This window comes from Oncorhynchus masou, chromosome 16, assembly GCF_036934945.1.
Source record: "Oncorhynchus masou masou isolate Uvic2021 chromosome 16, UVic_Omas_1.1, whole genome shotgun sequence".
In the NCBI taxonomy this organism is placed as follows: domain Eukaryota; kingdom Metazoa; phylum Chordata; class Actinopteri; order Salmoniformes; family Salmonidae; genus Oncorhynchus; species Oncorhynchus masou.
Genome location: NC_088227.1, coordinates 15,535,327 through 15,547,878, shown reverse-complemented (window position 1 = coordinate 15,547,878; position 12,552 = coordinate 15,535,327). Strand labels below are relative to the sequence as shown.

At 42.6% G+C, this 12,552-nt stretch overlaps 1 protein-coding gene and 1 pseudogene across 2 annotated transcripts in view; one reads left to right on the top strand and one right to left on the bottom strand.

Annotated features, from left to right (window-relative positions):
• The window catches only part of lama2 (laminin, alpha 2), a 160,474-nt gene extending 152,782 nt beyond the window's left edge, over nt 1–7,692 (bottom strand). For both annotated transcript variants that reach the window (XM_064990886.1, XM_064990887.1), the window contains exon 1: nt 7,536–7,692. In XM_064990886.1, the coding sequence (XP_064846958.1) occupies nt 7,536–7,602 (67 nt within the window). In that variant the 5' untranslated portion in view covers nt 7,603–7,692. The remainder of the gene's footprint in view (nt 1–7,535) is intronic.
• Nucleotides 7,693–8,497: 805 nt separating this feature from the next.
• On the top strand, nt 8,498–10,843 carry LOC135557268 (vesicular inhibitory amino acid transporter-like; annotated as a pseudogene).
• Nucleotides 10,844–12,552: the final 1,709 nt, after the last annotated feature.

Sequence of the window (12,552 nt, the reverse complement as noted above, 5' to 3'; positions counted from 1 at the left end):
GTGAAGGAGAGGCGGACCAAAACGCAGCGTGGTTATATTGATTCATGTTTAATAAAAAAAAAAGATAAACACGAACAAACGTGTAAAACCAAAAACAGCCCTATCTGATGCAAACACAGAGACAGGAACAATCACCCACAAAACCCAACACCAAACAGGCTACCTAAATATGGTTCCCAATCAGAGACAATGACTAACACCTGCCTCTGATTGAGAACCATATCAGGCCAAACATAGAAATAGACAAACTAGACATGTAACATAGAATGCCCACTCAGATCACACCCTGACCAAACAAAACATAGAAACATACAAAGCAAACTATGGTCAGGGTGTGACAGACGGAAAAAAGGAATGGTCATGATTCAGTGCGATGCTTTACCTAATGTCATGCACTCATTCGAAATATAGGAAGACATTTTTATAATTCATTGGCTGGCAGGGAAAGAATCCTGCCGAAGCCTTTCCTCCTATTGAAATGAAGGCAGAGTGAGAATGGGGCCCCACGGTGCAATGCATGTTATACATATGTTAAAAGCCCATTCCACTTGTCGAGGTGCTATTTGTTTCCAATGAATCACAGCTAAGCACCTCCAACAGACATCTCAATAACACCTTATTTGCTGGTACAGCAATATATGTAACAGGAAACAAATCGAAATGGGATTCAAGCACGGGAAATGGGATTCACGCCTCTCAGACGACAGGCACAGGGAAGCCAAATAGCCATTAGCTTGGGAGGCTTACATGGGACTTAATCTCCTCTGCACAGAGCAATCTCAGGCAGGCCGGTGTGGGAACAAATACAAACACAAGGAAAGGGAAGAGACTACATACAGACCTGTGGCTACTTGAAGGATGTCTGTGACACTTCAGCACGTTGAGTTGATCCTCATTAAATAAAAAATATAAATATATCCCATTTAGCAGACGCTTTTGTCCAAAGCGACTTACAAGTCGGCTGGGGCCACTACTTTTACATATGGGTGGCCCTACTGGGAATCGAACCCACGACGCTTGGCGTTGCAAGCGCCATGCTCTACCGACTGAGCCACACAGGACCCCCACTCATTACTTTGTCTGTGCCATATGTTGTGGGTTCAACTCGCGAATGTACCACAGTCTCCTTTCAGCCAATTGAAAGGAGGCGTGACAGAGATCCCTTGTTGGTTGCAGTGGGGACAACTGGATGGAATGCATACATTAGCAATGCAAGCCAAACCTGATGGTGTAATACCGTGTGTAATGTTTCCCATGAGACACGGCTGGCTATGGGGTTGGGCTGATGCATGGGAACTATGGGTCGGACAAACAGTACGGTGCATGTTTCACGGTGCAAATGCACAAGGAAGAAGGCAATGACCACAACATGATTGTAATATGTCTGTATAACGCACCTATTGACAGATAACGGAAAATACCCGACATCGCAGCCTGTGTAATTATCCACTTTTCACGCAAGATATGTGGAGAAATGTGAACTGAAATACAGACTATAACATGATTTAGACTCGCTATAGTTTGAGAATATGGGCTTTAACAAAGTCACAATGAACCTAGTTTGAAGATGTTTTTTTGAACGAGTAACTTGAGGCAAACGAGTAGAGACGGCTCTAAACATCCAAGTCCCTTCTGCGGAGCAGAGTTAAGAGTTAGCGGGTGACTGCTGGCAATACTTTGTGAAGTTGCTCTCCAAACAAGCTGCCCACGGGTTTCAAATGTGACAAGAGAATCCATTTAGTGCGATACAATGGTCAAGTACTTGGAAGCTGAGAAAACATCCAAGGAATCTCCTGTCATTCAAGCTCCCTAGAAAGGAGAAAGAACTGACTTTGTCTTTCATACACACTTAGAAAGCAATACCCATTTTCTTCTTTATTAGGTGGCATGATCTGGAAGGAAATGAGTTATTCCAGGCTAAATTGGTTACCTTGTCGATAACAAACCAACACCTCTATTCTGTTGCTTCTGAGAGCAAAAAACATAGCTATTACATCCAATAGTCCAATAGAAGACTAGGATGCTGTCATTACAGAAACCATTTTATTAGAATGGATCAGTTCAGGAAAAGTCGGCCCTACTAATGCAGGATTCAAAAGGAGTGTAATGTCTCAGGTAGATGACCCCAGGTTTCTGTTCTGCTAAGTCATAGGGGACACTACCCTTTTGATTAGTATTCTTCCTATTTACCTACTGTCCGGTCACAGCCAGGCCTGAGAATGTCACCTGTGAATAATTTACTTCCAAGACATCGTTCAATCATATTCTAGACCCCCAGAATCCTCAGAGGTTATGTGTCTATTTCAGGGGGTGTGAATGGTCAGACCCCTTCACCAAAATAACATATCGGCTCAGCACAGACAACATTCATATTTCATGTGCCCTTGCCTGCTAACATTTACTCTGTAGCCTGCTCCAGTGTGGATCACCCAGAAAATCTGTAATGGGAAATATGTCACCCAACATAATAAGCATTTTATTTTTTCCAAAAATGTCTTCTGTCCCATCTGTCTTTTGATGCATTATGAATTCAATCACATTTATCTTTTCTCTCGGTTGGCTGTGGCTTTGTTTGTAATGTAGTAATCTTAGAGGTGCTGTGAATGTGGCTGCCTGGCTGGTCTGAAGTGCAGAGTTTTGTGGGGTTTTCTCAGAGCCACACAGTGTGCACTAGAGAAGAGAGGCACTGGACTGCACTGAGGTCAGGGGCCATGACCCTGAGAGGTCAGCTGAACACTGAAGGCAATAAAAGAACATAAACACTAGTCGCATCCCATGATCGTGGAAAGGGCTATTTTTGTGTTCTTATGCTCAAACATGATTACAAAACCAATGGGGATCCCAAACAGGGGTCCCTGGGCATGTATCCTGCGTGCCCCCGTTAGTAATCCAAAAATACTAGTTCTCTAAGATTGTATAATTTCAAAATGTATATATAGTACCAGTCAAAAGTTTGGACACACCTTCGCATTCAAGGGTTTTTCTTTATTTTTACAATTTTGTACATTGTAGAATAATAGTGAATACATCAAAACTATGTAATAACACAAATGGAATCATTTAGTAACCAAAAAAGTGTTAAACAAATCAAAATATATTTTATATTTGAGATTCTTCAAAGTAGCCACCCTTTGCCTTGATGACAGCTTTGCACACTTTTGGCATTCTCACGGACCAGCTTCATGAGGTAGTCACCTGGAATGGATTTCAATTAACAGATGTGCCCTCTTAAAAGTTCATTTGTGGAATTTCTTTCCTTCTTAATGTGTTTGAGCCAATCAGTTGTGTTGTGACAAGGTAGGGTGGTATACAAAATATAGCCCTATTTGGTAAAAGACCAAGTCCATATTATGACAAGAAGAGCTCAAATAAACAAAGAGAAACGACAGTCCATCATTACTTTTAGACACGAAGGTCAGTAAATGCGGAAAATTTCAAGAACTTTGAAAGTTTCTTCAAGTGCTGTCGCAAAAACCATACAACGCTATGGTGAAACTGGCTCTCACGAGGACCGTCACGGGAAAGGAAGATTCCTGCTGAAGAGGATAAGTTCATTAGAGTTACCAGCCTAAAAAATTGCATTCCAAATAAATGCTTCACAGAGTAACAGATACATGTCAACATCGACTGTTCAGAGGAGACTGAATCATGCCTTTATGGTTGAATTGTTGAAAAAAAACTACTAAAGGACACCAATGAGAAAAAGAGACTTGCTTGTGCCAAGAAACATGATCAAAGGACATTAGACAGGCGGAAATCGGTCCAAATTTGAGACTTTTCCAACTGCCGTGTCTTTGTGAGAAGCAGAGTAGGTGAACAGATTATCTCCGCATGTGCAGTTCCCACACTGAAGCACAGAGGAGGAGATGTGATGGTGTGGGGGTGCTTTGCCTGTGACACTGTCTGTGATTTATTTGGAATTCAAGGCACACTTAATCAGCATGGCTACCACAGCGATACTCCATTCCATCTGGTTTGCACTTAGTGGGACTATCATTTGTTTTTCAACAGGACAATTTTATTTATTTATTTATTTTACCTTTATTTAACAAGGCAAATCAGATAAGAACAAATTCCTATTTTCAATGATGGCCTAGGAACAGTGGATTAACTGCCTTCTTCAGGGGCAGAATGACAGATTTTTACCTTGTCAGCTCAGGGATTCAATCTTGCAACCTTCCAGTTACTAGCCCAACGCTCTAACCTCTAGGCTACCTGCCGCCCCAATGACCCAAAACACACCTACAGGCTGTGTTAGGGCTATTTGACCAAGAAGGTAAGTCATGGAGTGCTGGATCAGATGACTTGGCCTCCACAATCACCCAACCTCAACTCAATTGAGATGGTTTGGGATGAGTTGGAGCGCAGAGTGAAGGAAAAGCAGGCAACAGGTGCTCAGCATATGTGGGAACTCCTTCAAGACTGTTGAAAAAGCATTCCAGGTGAAGCTGGTTGAGAGAATGCCAAGTGGTGCACCACTGCTAAATGAATACAGGGGAAACACTGCACCAAATCATTTAAGTATATTGACAGACTTTCTATCCCAAAACCTCACTGAATCTCTTATTTCTGCCGCAATTTCAATCTAGGATACAATGAATCTCATATATTTTTACACTCCCTGTTGGAAGGGTCAGGGAAATACAAAACACTGTGACTATAACTAAACTTCTCATCTCTCTAAGCCTTGTCACAATGACACAACAAGAGGAAATCACTAAGCATCCTCTATGATCTCAGTTACAATTTCAACCATGGATTCTTCTACCTAATAGTAACACGCTAACTTCATCTCTGTTTTGTTGACACTGATCTGAAGAACACTACAGCAATGCACTACTCAAAACTGCCAGATGTCAGGTCAGATTCCAGTCCAGGATCAGGGCAGCATGGGTGAGGTGAAATTGACACCATGCGTTACCACAGGCCCATCCCTGAGCTACAAGGCCGGGTGAAGTGACCATGAGGGGGAGAGAGAGAGAGAGAGAGGGAGAGAGAGAGAGAGGGGGAGAGAGAGAGAGAGAGAGAGAGAGAGAGAGAGAGAGAGAGGGGGGGAGAAAGAGAGAGAGAGAGAGAGAGAGAGAGAGAGAGAGAGAGAGAGAGAGAGAGAGAGAAAGAGAGAAAGAGAGAGAGAGAGAGGCCTCCTGCAGAGACCAAAGGGTACAGTGAGAGGTCAGTCTTACATCACTTAGTCAGGACAGACAGGCCCACATCACATGAGAGCAGTGTCTCAGTGCAGCTGCTGAGTGGGGAGTATGCCATGAGGGTCAGAGGAGAAATCCCACAGCTCTCTGAAGGACTGCATATGGGGCCCATGTGTGAGGCAATAGTAGTCAAAAGGTTATCGGTTCAAGTCCTGGCTGCAGGCCCTGTGCTGCGTTTAGTTGTTTATATTTATTGAAATACACAGAAATGTATTTAAACAGGGAAATCCCATTGAGACCAAGGCCTCTTTTACAAGGGAGCCCTGCACACAATCATACAAGTTCACAATATTTCCAATTCCAACGTAATAAAACATTTACACTGAACGTCGACTGAATGATTCGATTTTCTGATATTTAATTACAGTGTCCTTCTGTAAGGTCAATACTCAGACTTGTTTACTGTAGTATCGGATGCAACTCGGGAACACATAACAGTTTTAGCACGCATGAAGTTCTATACACATACTCACGCAAATATGCTAAACAAAAACAGCCATTCAAACAGTCAGACTATTGTAAATACATGATAAACATATTTTATAGTTTCATTACCAGGAAATCTACACTTACAATGATCTTTTCTTTGACAATAAAAAATACTCAGTGCTGTTTAATGAACAACAACCTTCATTAATGGTATTAATGAAATACCTTTCTACTGTAGGTATTTCTTCTTTTGCTATTATGCTCCCACATTTTTGTCTTCAAACAAATAGGTACGGTCAGCCATTCCTGTTTTTGACAAACACAGCCATTTCAAATGATTGCCAAAGCACCCACAATTGATCAAATCATACTCTTGGCATCTTTCATCAGTATTGACTAAGATTAATTCAGACTACAGACTACAGTTTTCATTGTCACTGTGGCAGAATGGAGTATTGATTTTTCTCCTCTACGCTCCTTTTCTCCCCACAAAAGCAGTCTGCCAACAACTCTGCAGGGAAAGGTACGACCACAAAAAAGACACGTTACGTCTTTCACGCACAAACAAACAGAAAAAAAACCTGCGAAAGTGAAAAGTAGTCCATGTGGCATTATAATACTTTTGGTGGCCTGCCAAACAGGGATGTTACAGAAGTAGCAACACTATCACAGAGGAATACCGCAGGCCTGAGAAAGCTTACATGTCTGTTACAGTAGCTTCCTCTCCTCTCTCATGTTGAGTGGGCTTATGTTGTTGCTTTTGCGTATGATCATCCATCCCAAATTCATCCAGCATCACCATCTGGACATACTTGGAGCGCCCACTAAACATCTGTTGGGCTGATTTGGTGATGCTCTAAATGACCACAAAATAACCAGCATTGGAAGAGAGACAAGCTGACCTCAGTCCGCTCAGCTCTGTTATAAAACTCTCCTGATAACTGATCCAAAGGGGATTATCATGATGATGACACACGTAATGTCTCTCCTTCCTGTGCCTCCTTCCTGTGCATCTTTAGAAGACAGGATGAGATAGCACTATTTTTGCTTAACACCTGGCTAAATTTAGAGTCCCCCCCCCCCTGCCTTGGATTCCATTAACAAACACAGTGACACCTGTTAATGGACACGTGTCCCTTGCCTTTGACAGGAGAGGACACAGATCCTGCCTATCACTAACCTAGAAAACAGCCACTGAACGAAGCTCTATGTGACAAAGAACAGGGATATGTCTCAGTCATACACTGACACAAGGCACACACCTACAGTTACAGCCAATGGTTACATTTCAACACATTTAACTCAGATTAAAAAAGAACATGGTTTGTATAGATAGCATCAATGTCCTATTGAAGCTGGAATCAGCATTTAAAATGAGGGAAAAGCTCTAACTTAAATCAAAGGGGATCTTTACAATTCATATCTAAGCTTAGATAGACATCAAAACACAGTTGATGATTCCAACTGATATTTCTGATAGAATCCCTTTCTGTTTTGACACTGAATGTAATGATGTGGGTACCCCATACAGTGGTGGCAGAACAAAGTTGAATGGCTAAACAATTTCTGTTGGTTTACAGCTGTCCAAACATGAAAATTCTAGAAAGAGTTTAGAATTCTTCTTTAAACTGTTATTCTAAAGATATGGTTCAGAGAAGACTAATTAGAACATAAATTATATTTTCTCTACTTTTGTCACCCAAACCAATAGTCTAACGTAATTAAAAAATATATATTAATGTGTCTGTTTAATGAAAATAATAGAGTAAGCTAAAAAATAAAAGGGTAATCTTTCAAAGGAAAATTAGTATATTATTGGTCAAACCTGTGACTAATTCACAAATCAGAACGAAATATTTCAGATTGTGAGTAAAGCGATTTCTTGGCAAACGATCCACTCACCCCTTTGCTGCGCTCGGCTGCATTGCCATAGCAACGCTATGAGTGTAAAAAACGATAGACCTTTCATTTTCAAATCTCTTCATCAGCGTGCAGTCTGGAAGAGTCGCTTTACGTGCGACGGACTCGGCGCCTGAAATTGAGGGGAATGTCAAAGAGTGACTTTTGCAAGTTCAAGAAACTCTCCCACTCCCCCGCGCCCAATGGGAGGGGGCGTCACAGAACAGAAGTAAAGGGATCATATGTAATGGGATTCAGGGAAGAATAATACTTTTACTAAACTTTACGATGATAATGGTCTTATAATAAATAGTAAGAAACAAACTAACCTAAGTGCTGAAAACAAAATGTAACTTTCCAAGCCTTACAATGTAGGTTTGTCATTGATGCTGAGACCAGTGCAAACATGTAGGCACCCATGCTTTTGGTCCTCTATTGCTCCCTCTGGTGTTAAATCTAACTGCCATAGTTGAACTAAGGGCAACTATTTAAATATAAGTTATCTGCACAAAAGCCTTCAGCTGTTATCATATCTTATTGTTTCAAAATAGAAATTACAACTTACAAATTCAAATGGGCCCCTCTCAGGACCTTTGCAGAGGCAAGACATTCAATTATATCTGATTATTCTTGCATGATGGACTCATTCTTCATCTTAAAAGCCGGAAGCTATTATCCTTTGTCACAGTTCAACAGCCTGTCAATCGCCCTCATAGTGTCTCACCTGTTAGACCATTTAAATGTCAGGGAGAGCCAATTTAGCCTCTCAGGTTCATGTTGTGTGCAGTGGTCATTAAGTGTGTATGGGGTTGAGCCCCCTTAAGATTGACACTGCTGTCTGCTGGCGGTGAGAGTTTGTGATGGGGAGGGAACCATCACCTCAACAGGTAGCCTCTCTCGTCTGACCTGAGTGGCTGTTTACAGTATCATTTGCTGAAGACAGAGCCCCCTAAACACACACTAAAATGTCATTTTTAAGACTAGACTGGTTGGGGACGCAGGCAGAGATGCTGTGGACCTCCAGGTTCCTCCATGGGGATGAGGAGAGCCTAGGGTTCGCCCAGAGGGATGAGTTGAGCAGGACCTATGGAGAGGACCAAGAGGAGACCAGAGAGTCACCCACCACCTCCAGCCCAGAGGGGGGAAATGAGACACCTACCAGTCCTTCCAGCAGGACCTGTCTTAAAATCACCACCTGGGAGGCAGGATGGAACGTGACCAATGCTATTCAGGTAACCTAGTTTTTTAGTTTTTTACTTCAGACCTTAGGAATGATGCTTCTCTATGTTTAGCTTTTATGTGTTTTTTTTTGCCATTCTCAAGAAAGTGATTATGGTTATGGAGGAAAATGAATGTTAGATAGTGCACGAGGTGAGCATTATCGATATTGCATTGCTGTTGTTGTGCTTAGAGGATGCATTGAAATGACAGTATATTTAATAGAAGGAATGGAAGAGCTGAGAATAATCCTTTGTAAACAAGGCCATTTCAATAACTACAGCATATTATTAGTATGTAAGTAAATATACATTTCAGCAGTTGTTCCCCCCCCTTCATGTTCAAATCAAAAGTGTCCCAGCCTTTTTTATAAGATAATCAGGCTACTAACTTTCATTTGTGTTTTCTACGCTAGAGTATGATTAATTGTAAACAATTACATATGTTCAGTTATTACCTTGTCATTGCATCATCATAATCCTCAACACCATGTACTTTTCCAGCAACACTGTGTCCAGTGTCCTATTGTCTGGACTGACTCTCTCTATGTAGAGCATCGACATATTAACTCAGAATCACATTATAAACAGAGTTTGTTTATTTACATTGTTCTGCATTGCAATTTGACTTAAAGCCCGACGTTGCTCAGACTATCCATTTAGGAATTTGTTGCAAGATAAGATTGTTGTATTAATGTTGTGTGGTCTACTGAATAGTTTACAGCACGGGAAGAAATTCAGTTGCACATTTGTTAAGATTGAAGCAGAACGTTATCTTGAATGATTCAGTTTAACATTCTCTAATGTGTGGCAGTTTTCAAACAATCAAGTCTCAGGCAAAGAGCAGTAATTTACACTCTCCTTGGTGATGACTTGTACTTAGTTTGAGGAAACACTGTGTGTTCACAATCTTCGTGTTGTTCACTTGTTTTCTTCCTTCTCCTAGGGTATCTTTGTTCTGGGGTTGCCTTACGCTCTCCTTCAGAGTGGCTACCTAGGATTGCTACTGCTCATTCTGGCTGCTGCCATCTGCAACTACACAGGTAAGATCCTTGTATCCTGCCTGTACGAGGACAACGAGGAAGGCCAGCCCATACGAGTGCGGGACACCTACGAGGACATCGCCAATGCCTGCTGTAAGCGCCTGTGCCCCCACCTGGGCGGGCGGGTGGTGAACGCAGCACAGGTGATAGAGCTGATGATGACCTGTATCCTCTACCTGGTGGTCAGCACCAACCTAATGTGTCACAGCTTCTCCTTCCTCCCGCTCCCCCCCGCCGCCTGGTCTGTGATGACCTTCCTGACCCTAGTGCCCTGCATGCTGATCCGGGACCTGAGGGTGGTCTCCAGACTCAGCCTGCTCTGCTCCCTGGCCCAGTTCCTCATCACCTTCATCGTGGTGGCCTACTGCCTGCACCAAGCCCACCGCTGGTCCTGGAGGAAGATGGTCCTCTTGGTGGACTTTGAGAGGTTCCTGGTGTCCGTGGGAGTCATCATCTTCAGCTACACCTCCCAGATCTTCCTGCCCACCCTGGAGGGAAGCATGGAGGACAGGGGGGACTTCTCCGACATGATGAGCTGGACACACTCCCTGGCTTGTGTGTTGAAAACCACCTTCTCTGTGCTGGCCTTCCTCACCTGGGGCGAGGATACTAAAGAGGTGATCACTGATAACCTTCCCATTGGCCTACGCATGGTGGTCAACCTTGTCTCCTGGCTAAGGCCCTCCTCTCCTACCCCCTGCCCTTCTACGCTGTGGCTGAGGTCCTCCAGAGCAGTGTTCTAAGGCTGGAGGGGGCGCAGGTGGGTGTGGACATGGGGACTCTGGTTCTGCGGGGCTGTCTCCTGTTGATGACCTTCCTCATGGCACTCTACATGCCCCACTTCTCCCTGCTCATGGGGCTGACGGGCAGCGTGACGGGGGCGGCCATGACCTTCATCCTGCCCTCCCTCTTCCACCTGCAGCTCAAGTGGACCACCATGAGCAGCAGGCTCAAGGCCCTGGACCTTCTAATCTTAACTCTGGGATCTCTGTGTAGTTTATCGGGGTTGGTTTGCTCTATCAAGGGAATGATTCAGGCTTTTGGGCGTTGATAAGCTCAAGCTCTGCATGAAGACTTCAAGACTTAGTGATGGTCCTCTATTTAAGTTCCCTATATCAATGTTCTGGAACCTGTAAGTTGCCTACAGCTAAAGCATAGATATAACATGTTGTATGATAGTATGATCAACCAAGCTATTGTTTGTGTGTTTGATTTTAATTGACTTGATTTGAGTGATTAACACAAAGGCAGCTTGTAAAATAAAGACGTGTTTGGAAATTGTGGTAAACAATATAGTGTGACCAGATGTTTGCTTTGCTACTTATCATGGCAAAGTCACTATGATTCCTTACTGGTTTTGTTGTCTATAGCATGAACTGGAATCTGTTGTTAATTACTATTACACTTGAAAATGAAAAGTATGGCAATAAATATACCTATGTAGGAAAATATAGCTTTACAACAGTATCTCAGCATGAGAAACATTCTTGTTTATCTGTCTTGCAGACAATATGGAACATAATTACATTTTAAATAAACATTTCAAATTGATAATATATTAAATGTAACCGTTTGTGCAAGGATTTGCTGAAATAAAAATAAAAACATTTTAAAGGATGTAAAATGTTGTCTACGCCTCTAGTTCAAGAGACCAGCATGTGGAAATCAAAGTAATTAAAAATGGTAGGCACAAATGTAGGCCTATACCAGAGAAGAAGAGGTGAAGCAAGAGAGACAACTGGGCCCAAAATCTGTCTTCTCCAGCAGGTGGCGGTTTCCCATGATTATTTTGTATAGAGGTCAATGAACGAGTGTCAAATTTGGTTAACAAAGAATTGAGTGGCTTATTTTCTACATGTGGCTTATTTGATCAAATATAAGTTTCGTAATGATTAAGCTGTTACGAGTGTACTGATATAAGTAGGACACATGACATACCGGTAACTTTGAGAAAAAACACTTTAGTTACAACAGCCACAATACAACAGGCACTATGCATTGGGGCAGGTAGCGTTCTCTTGGCATCCACCAAACCCAGATATGTCTGTCGGACTGTCAGATGGTGAAGCGTTTCCACTGCTCCAGAGTCCAATGGCGGCGAGCTTTACACCACTCCAGCCGATGCTTGGTATTTCGCATGGTGATCTTGGCTTGTGTGTGGCTGCTCGGTCATGGAAACCCATTTCATGAAGCTCCCGACAAATAGTTATTGTGCTGGCATTGCTTCCAGAGGCAGTTTGAAACTCGGTAGTAAGTGTTGCAAACGAGGACAGACAATTTTTACACGCTATATGCTTCAGCTCTCGGCGGTCCCATTCTGTAAGCTGTGTTTGTCTATGGAGATTGCATGGCTGTGTGCTCAATTTTATACACCTGTCAGCAACGGGTGTGGCTGAAATAGCCGAATCCACTAATTTGAAGGGGTGTCCAAATACTTTTGTATAATAGTGTATTAACATTTTATATTCATCCAATGTCTGCCATGTTTTTGGATGACGTGATGACATCGTCACTGCTCGCGTTTCTCCCTGTGGGGCACTGCATAGTAGTGAGCATGTGATGTTTGACCATGAATTGGTGTATGCAAACCTGAGCAGATTACCTTGAAAACAGAGGTTGGACATCTTGGAAGCAGTCTCCAGTTCTTATTGGTGCCTATTAGTCATGAAAGTGGTTCTTCCTGGTTCCTCCTTTTGTAGGCTAAGAATTGGCTTCTAAAATACATTGTCAAATTCATGAAAATGTTGTCATATAAGATAT